The 19,148-nt window shown below is 43.9% G+C and overlaps 1 protein-coding gene across 1 annotated transcript in view; it reads left to right on the forward strand.

Annotated features, from left to right (window-relative positions):
- DCDC1 (doublecortin domain containing 1) overlaps positions 1-19,148 on the forward strand; it is a 370,698-nt gene that overhangs the window by 314,918 nt on the left and 36,632 nt on the right. Inside the window, exons 25-26 of the mRNA XM_089521309.1 lie at positions 3,481-3,616; positions 6,486-6,645. Of these exons, the coding sequence (XP_089377435.1) occupies positions 3,481-3,616; positions 6,486-6,645 (296 nt within the window). The remainder of the gene's footprint in view (positions 1-3,480; positions 3,617-6,485; positions 6,646-19,148) is intronic.

Genomic DNA, 19,148 nt, shown 5'->3' on the forward strand with positions numbered 1-19,148 from the left:
GTGCCTAGGTTCAACTTCAGTAGCTTCTTATATTTAACTCTAAGAAAGTCCATGATGGTTCACCTGTTTGTGGTGAATGATCATACAGTGGAGAAGGAGACTTTGGAGATAGGATCTGGCATCTGAATCAGAATCTTAAAATGTCAATGGGTTTAATTTGCATTCATAATTTTGTTCAGGGCACAAGGCAACAGCATGAAGTAACATTGACAGTTCCAGCCTTTCCTTTGTGCATGAAATAGAATTAAATATTTAAGCAAGTTTCTAATTGACCAGAGGGTTCTCACTACTGGTAACATTTTTTCCTGTATTAAAAGTGAAAGAACTACAGTTGTCCCTCTGGATTTGCTGACTTCCCATTCGTGGTTTCAAATTTCCATGGAAGGGAAGCCAGGAGGGACTAAATGGTGTGAGCATGGGAGCATGCAGCCATTAAAAACAATGGGGCTCCAATATTTGCAGTTTTTCCAATTCGCGGAGGGTCCTTAATGGATCCCCCACGAATCAGAAGGGACAACTGTATTTGTCATTTTATTGAATGATTGATTATGCTGATAGTGTGGGAAATTTTAAAATTTTTTATCCTGGACATTCATGTTTATATTTTGTTATGCAATAAAAAACTTAATTATTTCTCCAGATTCAGTAATTCTTATTTAATGTAAGCCTTTAAAAAACTGAGAGTATCTAACTCCTTTTCTAGACACTCTTTACCTGTGATTTCCTTTGAAGTGCTGCGCTAAAAAATGTTGTCTATTTTGTTCTATTTTATTTTTTAAAACAATTCAAACATAATCTATATTAATTCAGATGAAGGCTTGTTGAATTGTTCAAAAGTCCATTTTACTTGTTACACTGGCTTTGATTATTTCAGGGTGGAAATGGGATAAGTGGGATTGTAATTCTGTCTTGTACATTTGCACAGTATTTGCTAGCTGTATTTTTCCTACCAAAGCATATGCAATAGAAGACTCCTACAATGCTAGGCTTCTAAAATTGTTTATTTAAGTAGTTTAAGTAGTTTAAGCAGATCTGAGTGCAGAATTAAAAGGAAGAGTATGAGCCTTATCACATGGAGCTTTTTGGAGCTTTTTGCATCTCAGTTCTGGGGTGACTGTGGGTCCAACGATGCGAATACACGTTATAACATGAATGTTTTATCAGACGCGATTCCTTTCTATGGGAACTCCTTCCGTGGCGCTTCTGCAGTGAATCCAAAGTGACTCCTCATTTTGATGAATTCAGAAAAAAGTGAATTCACAGAATTCGCTTTCAAGCCCACTTTGATTTCACTCTGAATTGGTCTGGTGTTGAATGCAACTTTGCTTCTGCTCTGGTACACCACTGCAGACCCCCTGGGTTGCAAATTTCCCATGATGCAGCGCTGCATCCTCCCACCATTTCCTGTCGGTGGTCCTTTCATTTTCAGGGCAACTTTCAGGGCAACACATTTTTTATATGTGTGTATGTGTGTGAATATGAATACACAGATATGTCTGTCTGTCTGTCTGTCTGTCTGTCTGTCTGTCTGTCTGTCTGTCTGTCTGTCTATCTCTGTGTGTATTGAAATTGCTGAAATGGAAGGGAAAATAAAAAAGGGGATAAAGAAGACACAGAAATATTCATGAGGCAAATATTCATGCAATCACGCAATTATGTGAAACAGGGAACAAGAACTTGCACCCCTTTTCACCCCAGAAACGTACAAGGTCATTATGCTTTCAGACAACCACTGAGCATGCGCAAGGGTGCCGATTTGAATCGTTGAATCTGCATAGTATGCATTGGTGTGGTAATACAATATGCACTCACTCCGCTTTGCTTGAATCTGCATCACGTGACTTGCCTTGGATTCGATTCCCCCTCAAATCGGAAGGGCAACGGAAGGGCAACCAGGTATGATAAAACATTCACGTTATAACATGAATTCGCATAGCTGAACCAGGAGTCACCCTGGATCTGAGCTGCAAAAACCTCAGTGTGATAAACACCTATGTGTGGTTTATAAAAAGCAAAGACTTTTACCTGGCCTTGCCCAGCTTGATCTACAGGATTTGAAGGAAATGGTCATTTCAGTTATAGCATTTACAGCCCTTAAAATTTGTTTCACACCAAATGTCATGCCAAATGGATCAAATGCATCAACTTTCTTCTTTAAAAAATCGGGGGGTGGGGGGGAATGAAAAGGCCAAAGATTGGTAGTTGGTCCCATCTGGCATGAAAATATTTGAATTTTCTATGGTGTTGTTTGCCTTCAAGTCATTTCCAGCGTATGGCAACCCTAAGGCAAAGTTGGCAAGTTTATTTAGAGAGGGCTTGCCATTGCCATCCTCTGAGACTTGGGGGCTATGACCTGCACAAATTCAGCCAGTGGATTTCCATGGCTGAGTGGGGGCTTTAACCCTGGTCTCCCAGTGTCCTAGTTCAATGCTCAAATAACTACACCACACCTACATCAGCCTAAATATTGGGTTGGGTCAAAAATGGTTTAAAATATCAATTTTAGAGTCAAAGATACAAACAACTGAAGTGTGTATTTGTGAGATAAGTAGATGACAGAACAGGTCCTAATTCTTTCTTTCCTTTCAAGAATAGGATTTTTATTTTAGTTCCAGTAGGTAACATACCAAATTGGGTGACTACAGCCCTGCTCAGACTGGCCATCAAGGCCAGCCTGGGAGCAAAGTTGGGATGTCGCATTCACATGACGCACACCCCGACTCTGCCACCCAGGGCACTATGATGTCGTGTGCTACTCCACATGGTGCGAGCCATCATGGTGCTCCTCTGATGCTGTGTCCATATGACACAGCACCAAAAGGGCACTGCCAAGCCATGGCAAAGTGGCTATGGCACCCTTTCCAGAGTGCAAAAAGGAGCCACTTTTTGCATCTCCTTTTTGCACCCTTGAAAAGTTAGATCAGGGCAGCGGCGTGCGGTTGCCACGGCCCCAATCTGTCTGAAACAGGAGTGGATCTGTTTGAACAGCCCCTCTGTGATTAAAGGTGTGGGTTTGTGTAGCATTATAACACACACTTTAAACTAGAGTATAGCTTTTAAATAATTAAACATTTGGTATTTCATGTCTCTGCTCTTCTTTGTTTGCAGATAAAGACCTTTTTATTTCGAGAGTTAGTTGGTGACTTCTTGTGCTGGGGGATCTTTTAACGTGTGTGTGTGTGTGTGTGCATGCATGCTATATTTCTGTCCATATTGTTACGGTTTTAAATGATTTTATACTGTTTAAGTTAGTCATGTATTAATATGCTAATATATTTCATTGTTTTTTTAAAAAAACATTTATATAATCTTTTTAAAAGCTGCATCTTGTTTTAACCTTGTTGTAAACCACTTTAGGGCCCATGTAATGAGAAAGTAGGATATATAACAAATACATTTTTATATATAATTATATAAAGTAAAAATTAAATACAATTCCAACGTGAAGGTGAAACAAATAAATTTATCATTTTGTAACAGATTTATGTTTCATGTGGAGAACAATGGATTGATCCACAGTGGACTGTGGCCCAGAATAAGAAGCGTCTCCAGCTTAATAACTTGGCATCTGATGTAACTGCGATTCGTGCCTATTGTGTCATGAGGAACACAAAAAGTGAGCAGATTTCTGTCTATACTATTTTAATTTTATTTTTTTTAGTATATGTGAAGAACAATTTGTGTCATATGCATAAGAGTGCAGGGGCTTCAGTTCTCCCACTGAATACCATTGTCCTGCAGAATATACAGTGGAAGTAATGGGGCTTGTGCCCGTGGTGTGCAGTAGTGCGGCAGCACACACACACCACAGACATGCGCCCCATTAGTTCTTCCAGGGTGTGCAACAGGCTTTTCCGGCATGGCTTTCAGCATATGCTGTATATTCTTTCTCATTCTACTCCCAGGTTTGACCATATAACACCTGTATTAAAATCACTTCACTGGCTGCAGACCAGCTTCCAGGCACAGTACAAGATGTTGGTTATTACCTTTAAAGCCCTATATGACTTGGGCCCGAGTTACTTGCAGGAATGCCTCTCCCTACATCTGGGAAGAACATCTGGGAAGAATCTATTGGACATACAAATGACTAGATTGACCACGACTTCCCAAAGAACCTTTACTGCCGCTGCCCATAGATTGTGGAATGGCCTGCTGGAAAAGATCTGTCTTATCACCACGTTGGACGTTTTAAGAAGGCAGTTAAGATGGAGCTCTTTCAGCAGGCCTATCCACCTGACCCTGATTAGTATCCATCCTTCAACCCTTAATGATGATTCTGTGCAATTCTACTACTGTAAAACTGTTGTACTACAGTCGGCCCTTCTTATACATGGATTTCTTATACACAGATTCAAGCATCCACAGTTTGAAAATGTTCAAAAAAAGTATAAAATTCAAATATCAAACCTTGATTTTCCATTTTTTATAAAGGACACCAATTTGTTATGTCATTATATTTAATGGGACTTGAGCATCCACGAATTTTGTTATGCACAGGGGATCTTGGAACCAAACCCCAGCATATAACAAGGGTCCACTGTATAACAAATTAGTTTTTATCTGATTTTTATTATTGAGATGATGTACTGTATTGGATTTTATCAATTGTATTGTATGTTTTTATCGGGTTGTAACCCCGCCTCGATCCACAGGGAGAGGTGGGGAAATACAAATAAAAATTATACCATTAGTATAAGCATATCAAGTTTAAAGATGTTCCAGGGAAAACGTTAGAACTCAGAATTACTTAACTTTGGCTGGAGTGCACCTCATATTTTAAGGTGTTATAAGCATTTCTACATAAGAATGTTATTGTTGCCAAGAAAAATATAATAAAATAATAAAAGAAAAGAAAAGAATAGCAGCTGAAGGAAACAGTTTTAGGCTGCACCCATACTGCAGAAATAATCCAGTTTGATACCACCTTAACTGCCCTGCCATAATGCTAGGGAATTCTGGGAACTGTAATTTGTTGTGACGCCAGAGCGCTCTGTCAAAAAAGTCTAAATATCTCACAAGATTACAAATCCCAGAATTCCACAGCATTGAGCCAGGGCAGTTAAAGTGGTGGCAAATTGGATTATTTATGCAGTGAAGATGCAGTCTTAGCTGTCAATCCAGGTGTGTATGAAAATATATAACTTTCAGATTCAAAATTTAAAACTATGGTTTCAGTCTTGCATCAGGGTTGGACAGGATAGTTTCCCATCCAACTTCACAAACATTTTCTCAGCTGCAGCCTCCCAGAAATTCTACCATTTCCTGTTTTATGGAGAATAGGGAGCACAGGTGACAAGTGTCCAGCTTTCTTCCTACAGCTGGAGGCCCAATGACAGGCAACCACAAAGACCTCTGCAAATTCTCCAGAGAGCTCTGAGCATGATGTCATTGATCTGTGTCCAATTCTAGGAAACTAGCTGGATGCTTGTCTGCTGTTCCCTCTGCTCTGACTAGACCAGTAAAGGCCAGGTTTGGGGTGGGGTCACAGCTGAGAAAAAGTGAGTTTTTGGGGTGTTTTTGGTCATTGCACAGTCAGGAGAGAATTTTATTCTCTGCACTGACCAAAAAAGTGAGTTGTGATGACATCAGTTCAACTTGTTAGACTGTCTTCAAATAATTTCCTACTTATATGACCCTCAGGTGAATCTATCATGGGGTTTTCTTGGTAAGATTCTTCAGAAAGGGTTTGCCATTGCCATCCTCTGAGGCTGAAAGACTGTGAGTTGCTCAGGGCCACCCAGTGGGTTTACATGGCAAAGCCAGACTTCAAACCTTAGTTTTCAGAGTCATAGTCCAGTGCTCAAACCACTACACTACACTGGTTGTCCATCCATTACTCATCATAATTCACCAACGTGATGCTAACCCTAAAGCTGGGATAAGCATGAAGGTGTTTGGCTTATGACCAATTTGGTGGCTTGAGAATTTGTTGTGTGTGTGTCAGGGAGTGAGAGCCAGCATGACATAATGGTTTGAGTGTTGCACTATGACCCTGGAGGTGAGGGTTTGATTCCCAGCTTTGGCCATGAAATCCACTGGGTTACCATGGGCAAGTCATATGTAAGGGCAAAATTTGCACTAAGTATGTTCTTTGCACTTGAACTCCACTCCCTGACACAGCAACAACAGGTGGAGTTCAAGTACAAAGAACAGACTCAGTGCAAATTAATTTTGCCCTTACATGTTAGATATTGGATAGTTTGAGGAATCAGAATCAGTGTTTGCATCCCAATACCAAATGGGAAATGAAGAATTGATGGATATATAAGTCCAAGCCATGTAAGGGGATAAATTCCTGTTTTCAGCTCTTGTTAGCTGTTAGTTTTAACTGCTTTCATCTGCAGGCCCTGCCAGAAATCTATCTGCAGGGGCATATAAACATGAAGAACAGATCTCACCTTACAGCATATTGGTGGATATAGGTAGGCACAATCTCTTCTGAAGTTCTCTAAGGGCAAACTTCCTTGCACACATTTCTCCAGATTTAGCTTTAGAAGTCAAGAAGGACATTGCTATTGGAGCTAAGCTTTCTGTGGGAATAGCTACAGTGGACTTTGAAAGGAAAAAAGTTGTTGAAGAGCCAGATGAAAAACAAGCTGAAGAAAGTACAGAGAAAATAAAGGACAACACAGATAAGTGTCTGTAAGTAATCCAAAATGACCATCCAACAGCTGCTGTGTGTATGTGTAACGACAATTTTTCTTTTGCAGGGGCAGAAATTTTGCTATAAATGTTCCATTTGTGGAATGTTTAGGTTGCAACAGTTATGAAGAAGACACAAGGCATTGTTCCAAATAATTACCTCTTTATATTCATTTTTTAAAAAAAAATCTTCTGCTTCCCATGTATGAATAAGGGGAAGAAATTGGTTTTTAAGAATTAGCATTCTCTTCTTTGGTGTGGTGGTCATAGAATCATGAAATCGTAGAGTTGGAAGAGACCACAAGGGCCATCCAGTCCAACCCCCTGCCATGCTGGAACTCACAATCAAAGCATCCCTGGCATGGCCATCCAGCCTCAGTTTAAAGATCTCCAAAGAAGGTATAGGATATTAGCACACTGGGGTGTAGTTTGAAGCTGGGATGGACAACAGTTGGTTTGGATGTGCTGGTGGATCTGTGTGACTGGCAGTTGATCAGGTGTCAGCAAGCAGCAGAAGTCTGATGTCCAATTTTTGGTACCTGTAAGCTACTGCAAGCCACACCAGCCCCCCCCCCCCCAAAAAAAAAAAAACTCCCCATAAGTGGTCTGAAATCTACTTCTAATTTTGGGAAAGCTTGGGTATGAGTATGCAAAACAAACTTTTGCCTCCTCGCCGGACCACCTTCGCCACCAGAGCTGCGCCTTCTGCCGGGCGGCCTCCTCCCGGGGTGTCGGAGGTGCGCATCTGCGCACCGCCCCGGGAGTGCCGCCCACGGACTGGGGAGCACTGCAGCGGGACTCTTTTGTGACTCTGGGCGTTGTGACTGGCTTTGGCGTTTGGCGGCCAGTGTGCGCGGGGCCTTTAAGAGACACCTGGGGGGAAGCCAGGGAGGAGCCCGCCAGGTGAGAGCGGCGGGTATAAACGCCGGGCAACCGGACCCTCCCTGACACGCCCCCTTTTGCCTCCTCGCCGGACCACCTTCGCCACCAGAGCTGCGCCTTCTGCCGGGCGGCCTTCTCCTGGGGTGTCGGAGGTGCGCATCTGCGCACCGCCCTGGGAGTGCCGCCCACGGACTGGGGAGCACCACAGCGGGACTCTTTTGTGACTCTGGGCATTGTGACTGGCTTTGGCGTTTGGCGGCCAGTGTGCGCGGGGCCTTTAAGAGACACCTGGGGGGAAGCCAGGGAGGAGCCCGCCAGGTGAGAGCGGCGGGTATAAACGCCGGGCAGCCGGACCCTCCCTGACACGCCCCCTTTTGCCTCCTCACCGGACCACCTTTGCCACCAGAGCTGCGCCTTCTGCCGGGCGGCCTCCTCCCGGCACCGCCCCGGGAGTGCCGCCCACGGACTGGGGAGCACCGCTGCTGCGGAACTGCGCAGCTGCGCAGCTTTATTGGGCTAGGGAGGCTTGGGTAGCCCGAGAGCAGAGGATGCCTGGGGTGGCTAACCTCTGCTCTTTAAATGGCCATACAGGGGTGGGGGGAGGCTTGGGATGTGGGGGATGCCTGGGCCGGGGATAACATCCTCACGGGCGGAGCTCCAATTGAGGTAGTGTGGGGCAGGGGGAGGTATGGCGGTGGGAGAAGGGACTTGCGTTCCAGGGGAAGGAGGGATCGATGCATCATATCTATCTCTCCTTCCTGTCCCCCTCCCAACCTTAGGGACCTGAGAGTCGCTCCAACCGTGCCACAAACCCTGTCGCTGCTCCTGTGCAATGCCAGATCAATAAACAACAAGACCCACATCCTCCACGATATGTTGGAGGACCAAAAGTGTGATCTGGCTTGCATTACCGAGACCTGGCTTGGGCCTGAAGGGGATGCTGTGTGGGCTCAGGCCCTGCCTGCCGGGTTCTCGGTGAAGGACCAGCGCAGGTTAGGTGGGCGGGGAGGGGGTGTGGCCTTGATACACAGTAACACCGTATCCCTCACCAGGAACCACATCCGACAGACCTATATTGAGTGTATTTACCTGACCCTGAAGGCTAGGGACAGTCTAGGGATTCTGTTAGTGTATCGGCCACCCCGTGCGCTAGCGGACTCCCTTAACGAGCTGACACAGCTGGTCGCGGAGCTGATGCTGGAGACGCCCAGGCTACTTGTCCTGGGTGATTTCAACATCTCCCTCACGGCCAGCTATGTTCCATCCGGTGCGGCTCAGGAATTCATGGATACCATGGCGGCCATGGGCCTGTCCCAGCTCATACAGGGTCCTACGCATTGTGCGGGTAATACTCTCGATTTGGTCTTCTGTTCGGAGGCGGAGAATCCGTGGGTGGAAATAGCTAATGTTTCCCCCCTGTCATGGACGGATCATTTCCTGGTAGAGGCGAAAATCAAGGTCTCTACCCAGATCCCCCCCGGGGGTGGCGGACCAGTTAGGATGGTCCACCCTCGAAGGCTGATGGAACCCAAAAGGTTCCAGGAAGCCTTAGAGGGGTCCATGGTTGGAAGCGACGGCGACTCTGTTGATGCCCTCACCGCTATCTGGAATACCGGTCTTTCAAGGGCTATATACAGTATCGCTCCTAAGCGCCCTCTCAGGCCCGCTTCCAAATGCAAGCCCTGGTATACGGAAGATCTCCGGGCAAGGAAGCGGTCACTGCGACGGCTAGAGTACCGTTGGCGGAAACACCTTTGCTTAGACGACAAGGCTCTCCTAGACCAACTGTTAGAGGACTACGGAGAGGCAATACGAGCAGCAAAGAATTTGTTCTATGGTGCTCGTATTGCGTCCGCAGAGTCGCGTCCGGCAGAGTTGTTCAGGGTGGTCAGGGAGCTAACTCAGCTCCCTCCCGCTCAGAACCAGATCCTTGAACCTACTAAGGCCTGCTGTGACTTATTTAACGACTTTTTTGCGGATAAAACCTCTCGGATAAGCGAAGGTCTGAACGCCGACATTTTAGCAGAACCTAAGGTAGAGGTGTCCGGAGCCTCCGTGGACTTTATTAAACTAGATCGGTTTGAGTCAGTAAGTACCGAGGATGTGGACAAGATCCTCGGAAGTGTTCGGAAGACAACCTGCTCTCTCGATCCCTGTCCCTCGTGGTTAGCGGCCCAGGGGGGATCGGCGGTAACAACTTTGTTACGCCAGATAGTTCATACATCTTTGAGGGATGGGCAATTTCCATCACAACTGAAATTGGCCATAGTAAAACCTATTCTAAAAAAGCCCTCCCTCGACCCCCTGGTTCATAATAATTATCGGCCTGTTTCGCTGCTACCATTTTTGGGAAAGGTGATCGAGAGAGCAGTTGCAATCCAGCTTCAGGCGGTCTTGGATGAAACGGATTATCTAGACCCATTTCAAACTGGCTTCCGGGTGGGCTACGGGGTTGAGATAGCCATGGTCGCCTTGGTCGATGATCTCCGTCTGGGCATTGACAGGGAAGCGTGTCCCTGTTGGTGCTCTTGGACATCTCAGCGGCTTTCGATACTATAGACCATGGTATCCTTCTGGGACGCCTGGCAGAGGTGGGAATCGGGGGCACTGCGCTGCAGTGGTTCCGGTCCTACCTCTCTGGGAGGTCCCAGATGGTGCAGCTGGGAGACATGTGCTCCGACGAGAGGCCCCTTAAAACCGGGGTCCCTCAAGGGGCCATTCTGTCTCCCATGCTATTTAACATTTACATGAAACCGCTGGGAGAGATCATCCGGAGATATGGGGCGCAGGGTTATCAGTACGCTGATGACACCCAAATCATTTTCTCTATGTCTCCGACTGATGCAGTGACTGGGGATGGGGTCTCTCCTCTCGTGGCGTGCCTGGAGTCAGTAATGGGCTGGATGAGGGAAAACCGACTCAAATTGAATCCAGAGAAAACGGAGGTACTAGTTATAGGTTCCCCTGGTCCAGGAATGGCGGTGGTTCCACCTGTCCTGAACGGGGTCACGCTCCCTGTGAAGGACTCCATGCGCAGTCTGGGGGTGCTTCTTGACTCGTCGCTTCACCTGACTGCTCAGGTGAATGCGACGGTCAAGAGCACCTGTTATCAGCTTCGGCTGATTCGCCAGCTGCGCCCATACCTGGCCCAGAGGGACCTAGAAACTGTTGTACATGCTCTGGTAACCTCGAGATTGGATTTCTGCAATGTACTCTACATGGGGCAACCCTTATATCAAACTCGGAAGCTGCAAATGGTTCAGAACATGGCAGCCCGGCTGGTCACTGGTGCTCCCAGGACCAGCCATATAACACCGGTATTGAAAGATCTCCATTGGTTGCCTATCCGCTTCCGGGCCCAATATAAGGCGTTGGTTATTACCTATAAAGCCCTAAATGGCTTGGGTCCAGGTTACCTAAAGGACCGCCTCTCCCCGTACATTCCGCCTCGCACCCTCAGGACATCTGGGCAGCAGCTACTGAAGGTGCCTGGGGCTAGATTGTCCTCCACCACAAGGAGGACATTTTCCACTGCTGCCCCAGCCCTTTGGAATACGCTGCCCACTGAGCTCCGCTCGACTACCACCCTGGCCCAATTCAGGAAGGATTTGAAGACCTTCCTGTTCCAACAGGCATTCCCCGATTAAAAATCCTGTGGGCCTCCCTCCTCTTTCGTGGCCAAGAGGAAGGGCTTTGGGGCTTTTTTGCCTGTATTTTTTATTATTGTTTATATGTGATGTATTTTGGATTTTATTGTATGTATTGTTGTTTGAAATTTTATACTGTAAGCCGCCCTGATCGAAGGAAGGTGCGGGATATAAATAAAAACTTTATTTATTTATTTATTAAGTGTAGGGGTGGTCAAGAAGCAGTTTAGAGGTAATAAAAGATGCCCTGTGGGCTGCATATAGCCTAGATTCCATGGTTTCCTATGGAGTCTGTAGACATGGATTTATGATTCCCAGTATTTTCACAATAAGGTAAACAAAATCACTCCTCTCTCTCTCTCTCTCTCTCTCTCTCTCTCTCTCTCTCTCTCTCACACACACACACACACACACACACACACCTTCTCTAAATTATGTTTGCTTCAAGGCAGAGCTTTCATTGTGCAATTATATCATACCTGTCATCAGCTTCGGCTTATTCGCCAGCTGCGCCCATACCTGGCCCAGAGGGACCTTGAAACTGTGGTACACGCCCTGGTAACCTCGAGATTGGATTTCTGCAATGTACTCTACATGGGGCAACCCTTATACCAAACCCGGAAGCTTCAAATGGTGCAGAACATGGCAGCCAGGCTGGTCACTGGTATGTCCAGGGCCAGCCATATAACACCGGTATTAAAAGATCTCCATTGGCTGCCCATTCGCTTCCGGGTGCAATATAAGGTGTTGGTGATGACCTATAAAGCCCTAAATGGCTTGGGCCCAGGATACCTGAAGGACCGCCTCTCCCCATACTCTCCGCCCCGCACCCTCAGAACATCTGGGCAGCAATTACTTAGGATTCCCGGGGCGAGATTGGTCTCCACCACTAGGAGGACATTTTCCATCGCCGCCCCGGCCCTTTGGAACATGCTGCCCATAGAGCTCCGCTCAGCTACCTCCCTGGCCCAATTCAGACGGGACCTAAAGACCTTTCTGTTCCAGACCGCATTCCCTGAATAAGGTCCTATAGGCCTCCTCCACCGCACTGGCAACGGGACTGGCTAACCTGGGGCCTTTTGTTTTTATGCTTTTGTAATTATGCTATGTTTTTAATTGTTTATTATTGTATTGTGTTTTAATTGCTGTAAACCGCCCTGATCTGATGGAAGGGCGGTATATAAATAAAAACTTTATTATTTATTTATTATTATATCACCTTGTTCACGGATATTTGTGAGAGGTGTAAATGCTGCCAGGTTCAATCTGTCATCCATGTCTTCCTACTCTTTCTTCTTTCTTTCTTTTTAACCATAGAAAATCTTGTCAGGGGAGGAAAAAAGGTAAAATAGCTGTAATTTTTTTATGTCATGGCTGCATCCTATGGAATCTTGTGGTTTGTTCTGGTATCATATAATCATAGAGTTGGAAGAGACCATAAGGGCCATCCAGTCCAACCCCCTGCCATGCAGGAAATCTGAATCAAAGCATCTCCAACAGATGGCCATCCAGCCTCTGTTTAAAGACCTCTAAGGAAGGAGACTCCACTACACTCCAAGGGAGTTTGTTCCACTGTTGAACAGCCCTGACTGTCAGGTGGCCATAACAAATTTCTGATGTAGAATTCTTCAGTTCTAAATGCATGTTTTATGTACAAGGCTCTGTTGGAAGAATCATGGGGATTTCTTGGATGGGGGTGGGATGGGGACTGAGCCGGAAGTTTGCCTACCTTGTTTGAAGGAGTCCTTTTACTAACTTTCCTTCTGCTTGATTTGAAACTTTCTATTAGAAAACATGGGTAAAGCAAAGAGAATAAGAAGCCAAAAACTTTGTAGTCAGCCACAGATTCTGGTGAAACATCAGGAATAAACTCTTCTAGAACATGGCCACATAGCAAAAACCCACAAAAAACTATGGATGCCAGCCATGAAAGCCTTCGACTTCACATTGGAAATCTCTATGCGAAGAAACTGTTCCAAGACACCCGGAGACAAGAAAAACTCCAGACCAGGAAAGCACATCTTTATATACCCAACTTTCTTCCACTCCAGCATTCTCATGAAGATGCCAGCCACAGATGCTGTCGAAACATCAGGAATAAACTCTTCTAGAACATGGTCACATAGCCCGAAAAAATCACAAAAAACTAAGTTCATGGGAATGGTTGCTAAACTGTTCTTCAGGTTATTCTTTTAGAAAGGAAAATGGAAAGGGACTAATTCTGGATAATCCAATCATCAAGGTGATGAAGGTCTTCACAGCTTCTGCCCTGCCATTAAAATAAAATTTAAAAAAAAATGCATCTGGCACATCCATTTGGAGTAGGAAGCATGCTTTGCTGGCATTTTTGGAAAGGGAGGCCAAACTTAAACTTCTATTGTGGCATGCATACCGTGGCAAGTAGAGGATAGGACCAAAGGCAATTTTGGGCCTTGCCAACTCCTGTCTCTTCCTCTTTGATGGAGGCATTTGACCCACCCTCCCACCTCTGACACAGTGTGAAGTATCTTGGTCACTATTGGATCAGGTAAGATTTTTCCCCTTTTCCACTGGCTTTTTCCCTACACCACGTTGTCACAGATGTAACTGGACAATTTGCAAGGGTGGTGTCTAAATAGGTAGTCACTTGGCAAGTAGAGGGGGGAGATTTTGCATTTCAGTGAGCACCTCTGGCACCCCCTTTGGTGAAGGAAAGGTTTCTAGAACTGCTTCTTTAGGTCCTCTGACCAGGGAGGTGGGGAATGAGATTTCCCTTGAGGCTGTCCTGAAGGACAAGCCCTCTCTTTAAGTTCCATGACTGGTGGGAGAGATTTTCAAGTTGGTGTTTCTGATATGAGCTACCTGGGGAGTAACCCAGCTTTTGGGTTCTCCTTGGGGCTCAGGTTATTGCCCAGGGAAGCTGAGTAAGATGTCTTAGGGAAAGACCACCTCCCACAGCTGCTCCCACATTAGTCTACTCCCCACTTTGTTCAAGAAGAAATAATACATAGGATAGATAATAAAGTGACTCAATTTTCAACCCAATATCTTTGGGCTGGTCTCACTATTTCCCAGGTTGGTCAGCAAAGCATTTTAAGTCATGTTGTTCTCATGAAATAAAATTTAAAATCAATTCTTTAGATGCAGACAAACTTCAGGACACATCCAGACTGATTTTTTTTTTTTTTAAAGAAAATCCCAGGTTTTGTTCCTGTTCTGTCTGATTTTATTTTGGAGATCCATACAGGTTTTGTTAATCCCAGAGTATTTTCTGTCATGTCCCAGTATTAGAGACTGTTTATACCAGTTCCCTAGGTCAGTTTATTTGAACTCAGCATATAACATTGGAAAGAAGAGAAACAAGATCTTGAACTTTTCTATCAGTCTGGATGCATCCTTAGTTTGGTCAGCTGGCACTTTTGTCTGGAAGAGGAATGGTCTGTGATTTCTGCCACCTCCAGTCTCTAGCTGCACCTCCTTAGTGCACAGTCTATGCTATTCCTGAGGGTCTCTCAACCTTCACACTGGGCTTTTGGAAAAGCACAGAAGCTGCTATTTCTATCAAATTTCTTAGCCTCTAGCTTAGTAGGACTTAAAAGTGCTTAGGCTTCACTGGATAATGCCCAGTGTTGTAAATTTTCACCCATTTTAACTACTTATTCTTATGATCAACATATTTAATAGTAAAGTTTTACATACCAAAAGAGTACTGCTCATAGTCAAAGAACACCACAATCTAGTGACACCACAATCTAGTAGAGTCCTGTGCAACCATCAAGACTGACAGAGTAATCCTAACTCCAATGTCTGCTGGTGGGATGCAAATTTAGGATGGGGTTGAAAAGAAATTTCCACTATTTCACTGTTTCTACTATTGAAGAGAAGCCCCGCAGGTGGTTGAGAGGTACGTTATTTGGGCAGCCTCTACTATATCTATAAAAAGTCCCACAGGCATGTTGGAATATGATCCAGAGGGAAAATGTCCAGATGTGGATGAAAGGTGACAGGGTAACTATAAGTCACCTGCAAATATGATGATTAAGCATTTGAGCTGTGCTGAGTCACAGGATGTGCTGTCACAGTGATGTCATCATGAGCTGGAAAGTACTGCAAAGTGCTGCAAAAGTGCTGCAAAAGCACTGAGTCACCCTGCCTGGGGGACTGGGTTTAAGGTGACACACCAGGAAGAGGTTGGACTAAGTGGCCCCATGGCACAAGTGTATATAAGGGTGGAGCCTGATTGTACAGTGTGGGTTGATGGTGTTATGCAAGTAGCTTTGTCAGAGAAGACAAGCTTGTACATAGAGCAACTGAACATTAAAATGTCTCATTATGAGACATTTGCCTCGAGTCTCCTTTATCAGCTTCTGCAGGTAGAGAGGAATTTCTCTTGCATGCAGACAGCGTCTTATTGCTTCTCAGGTAGCCTTCCTGGTGCCAAGCTTCAGCGTGAACCTATGCACACTGCGCTACCATGCTACCACGCTGCTGCCAGTGGTAGACTTCAAGACCCTTCTACATGTTGTTCTCCCACTAACAGACAGGCCAAAATAAAGCTGCTTCGGGAAACTTTGGAGGTATAGTGTTTAAATGACACACACATCAGAAGAGGCCAGAAGCTGCACCAAAGCTGCACTGCAGTCCTTAGGACTGGAGCATGGCTTTGGCGTGGCTTCTGGCCTCTTAGAATGCATTCCTCATTTAAACAGCATACCTCCAAAGTGGTACCTGAAGCAGCTTTATGGCCTGTCTGTTCAGGGTCACATTAACTGTGGCCCATGTTTTTGTAGGCTTTTCTGATGCATTTCTCTATAAAATATTTTACCAAATAAATATATTTTTTTGAAATAAAGTATCAATTTCTATTCAGCATCCAATCTGTTTTCATGCCATTGTAAAAAGTTGGCATTACAGTTTGTGCGTATAGTCTTGTCGAAACATAGATATATGGAAGAATAGCAGTTGGCATGATAATAGCTATTGTTGCCCATAAGGAACCCCAAAGCCAGCAAAATCTGTTTGACCAGCGATTATAATTGGAAAGAGCGGGGGGGAACATAATGTATGTACTTGTAGGTAATTATAGGTTATCACACTGCCATTTCACTGCCAGTTTCTTAAAACTATTGTTTTCATGTGAAAGCCTTAATGGAAGAGGACTGCAGCTGGAAATGAGGGTATTTGAAACGGGAAATTTAAAAGCAAACTGCGTTTAGTCATCTATGCAATAGGTGGCACTGTTGTTTTCTGAAAGGTTGAAAACCAGCTAGTATTAGAAACAGTCATTTACAAATTATAGACCAGCCATTATTGCTGTTCTCTATAGTAATACTGCAGGGTGATGCTGAGAGTATCCCAGTGCATGACACACTAGTGGAGAAGTATTCATGTTAGAAAGAATAATATAGATAGTATTCATAACTATATATATGGTAGTCCTGATGAGAAATCTGTACTTAGGACAAGAGGTTACTGTTAGAACAGAATATGGAGAAACAGAATGGTTCCCAGTTGGCAAAGAGGTCAGGTAAGGCTGTATCCTTTCACCCTACCTGTTCAACTTGTATGCAGAAAATATGTAAAGAGCAGGATTAGATTTCCTGCATGGCAGGGGGTTGGACTGGATGGCCCTTGCGGTCTCTTCCAACTCTACAATTCTGTGATTAGACTCAGAAGGAGGAGGAGTGAAGATAGGATGAAGGAGCTTAAACAATCTGAGATATGTGGATGATATCTTACTACTAGCAGAAAACATAATAGATTTGGAACAGTTACTAAGGAAAATTAAGGAAGAAAGTGCAAAGGCAGACTTACTGCTGAACATAAAGAAAACAAAAATAATGACTGCAGAGGATCTACGTCAATTCAACCTGCGTAATGAGAAAATAGTTAAAGATTTCCTGGACCTTGGATCTAATATTGATTAGAATGGAGACTGCAGTCAGGAAATCAGATGAAGATTAGGATTGGGAAGGGCAGCAATGAAAAAACTAGACAAGATCATAAAGTGTAAAGATACACAACTGAGCACTAAAGTTAGAATCATTCAAGGTATTATAATCCCCATCCCCACAAATGGATGCAACAGCTGAACAGTGAAGAAAGACAGTAGAAAGAAAATCAACTCATTTGAGATGTGGTGTTGGAGAAGAGTTCTGAGAATACCATGGACAGCCAAAAAGACAAACAAATACTGAACAGATTAAATCTGAACTCTTCCTGGAAGCCACCCTGGTCTTGGAGGGAGAGAAGAAGAGGCAGTATCTGCTGGACTTGATCTCCTTCCCCACTGTCATTCCCTTCTCCTTTTGTGTCATGTCTTTTTACATTTTAAGCCTGAGGGCAGGGAACTGTCAAATTAACAATCCGTAAACTGCTTAGAGAGCCTTTTTGGCTGAAGGGTGGGGTTTAAATACTCTAAAATAAATAAATAAATTTGACGAAACGTTGGCCTGTTACAGACTGCCAAAATAAAGCTGCTTCAGGTCTCTTTGGAGGTATGCTATTTAAATGATGCATGCATCCTAAGAATCTGGAAGCTGCACCAAAAGCTGCACTCCGGTGCTTAGGAATGGAGTGTGGCTTTGGCACGGCCTCCGGACTCGTAGGACCCATGCATTTTTTAAATAGCATACCTCCAAAGAGACCTGAAGCAGCTTTATTTTGGCAGTCTGTAACAGGCCTAAGGCTGTTGTACTTTGGCCACATCAAATGGCTTGGTGAGATTCAATTGCGGTAAACGTAGTGGGAACATCAATCCAGGATTGCATCACCATGGAGATCTTCTCAGTACAAAAAAGTAAGTGTGAATGCCCCCAGAGTTCCACTCTGCACATTTCTGAATCCAACCTAATGAAACTACAAGGAGACCCAATTTAAATGTTTTTCATATTCACAACTGCCATAAAGAAAGCTTATATTTTCTTTTAGAATACACTCTCTAGATTAAGCTTTAACAAGTTGCTGATCAAGACAGAATGTGCAGTTTGTTCTATAATTGTATATTTTAGCAATAAAAAATGCCTGACTGATAAAAACCTAATACTCCTGTAATTTCTATTTACAGAGTACTCAGTTTCCTGTATGTGGGAAGGTTTTTTCAAATAGAAATGTATTGACTAGAACCCTCCAAATAAATGGCAATCCTTTAAAAGCACTGAATTGAACAAGTTTCTATATTTCTTTCAATTGATACTGAAAGAGGAAATGAATTGTTTAAAGGGGCATGTAAATAAAATAAAATAGACATTTCCATACCATTATTGGGTATAGATCTAAAGTTTATGAATTTAAAACTACAGTGTACCCTTGTTATACGCTGGGATTTGGTTGCAAGATCCTCCGTGTATAACAAAATCTCTGTATGCTCAAGTCCCATTAAATATAATGACATAGCAAAATGGTGTGTCTTATAAAAAATGGAAAATCAAGGTTTGATATTTGAAATTTATACTTTTTGGAACATTTTCAAAATGTGGATGCTTGAATCCATGTATAAAAAAATCCATGTATAAGAAGGGCTGACTGTATGCCCTCTGTTCATGCTTAGATATTTATTCCATTGTATTTATTCCATTGTAATTAGCTTACTTGCTAATTAGCTTACTTGCTGTTCACCGCTATGATCTTTGGAATAGCGGTATATAAATAAAACAAATTACAAATTAATTATTATTCACTAACATTAATTTTCACATCAATGTATTTTCTTTAACACTTACATTTTAATTTAGTTATGATTCCCACTATTGCTTGGGAGAATCATTAGCTATCATTTATGATTGTTCAGTTTCATTTGTTTTGGAGGAGGACTATCTGTTTGGGTGCCCCAAAGTTCCTCATATTGCACATCAGTCTCAGTTCCCCTTCGGAGAACATAGCTCTCCAAACACACCAATCCATATACTTGAAAAAAATCTGTATAAATGAAAAAAGAAAGGACTCCTCCCTGGCCTCTTATGCCACCTTTATGTTAAGTCAGACAATCCCAAACAT

Source organism: Sceloporus occidentalis, unplaced genomic scaffold (genome assembly GCF_023333645.1).
Source record: "Sceloporus occidentalis isolate IW3139 unplaced genomic scaffold, rSceOcc1.0.p SCAF_4, whole genome shotgun sequence".
NCBI classification, from domain to species: Eukaryota; Metazoa; Chordata; class Lepidosauria; order Squamata; family Phrynosomatidae; genus Sceloporus; species Sceloporus occidentalis.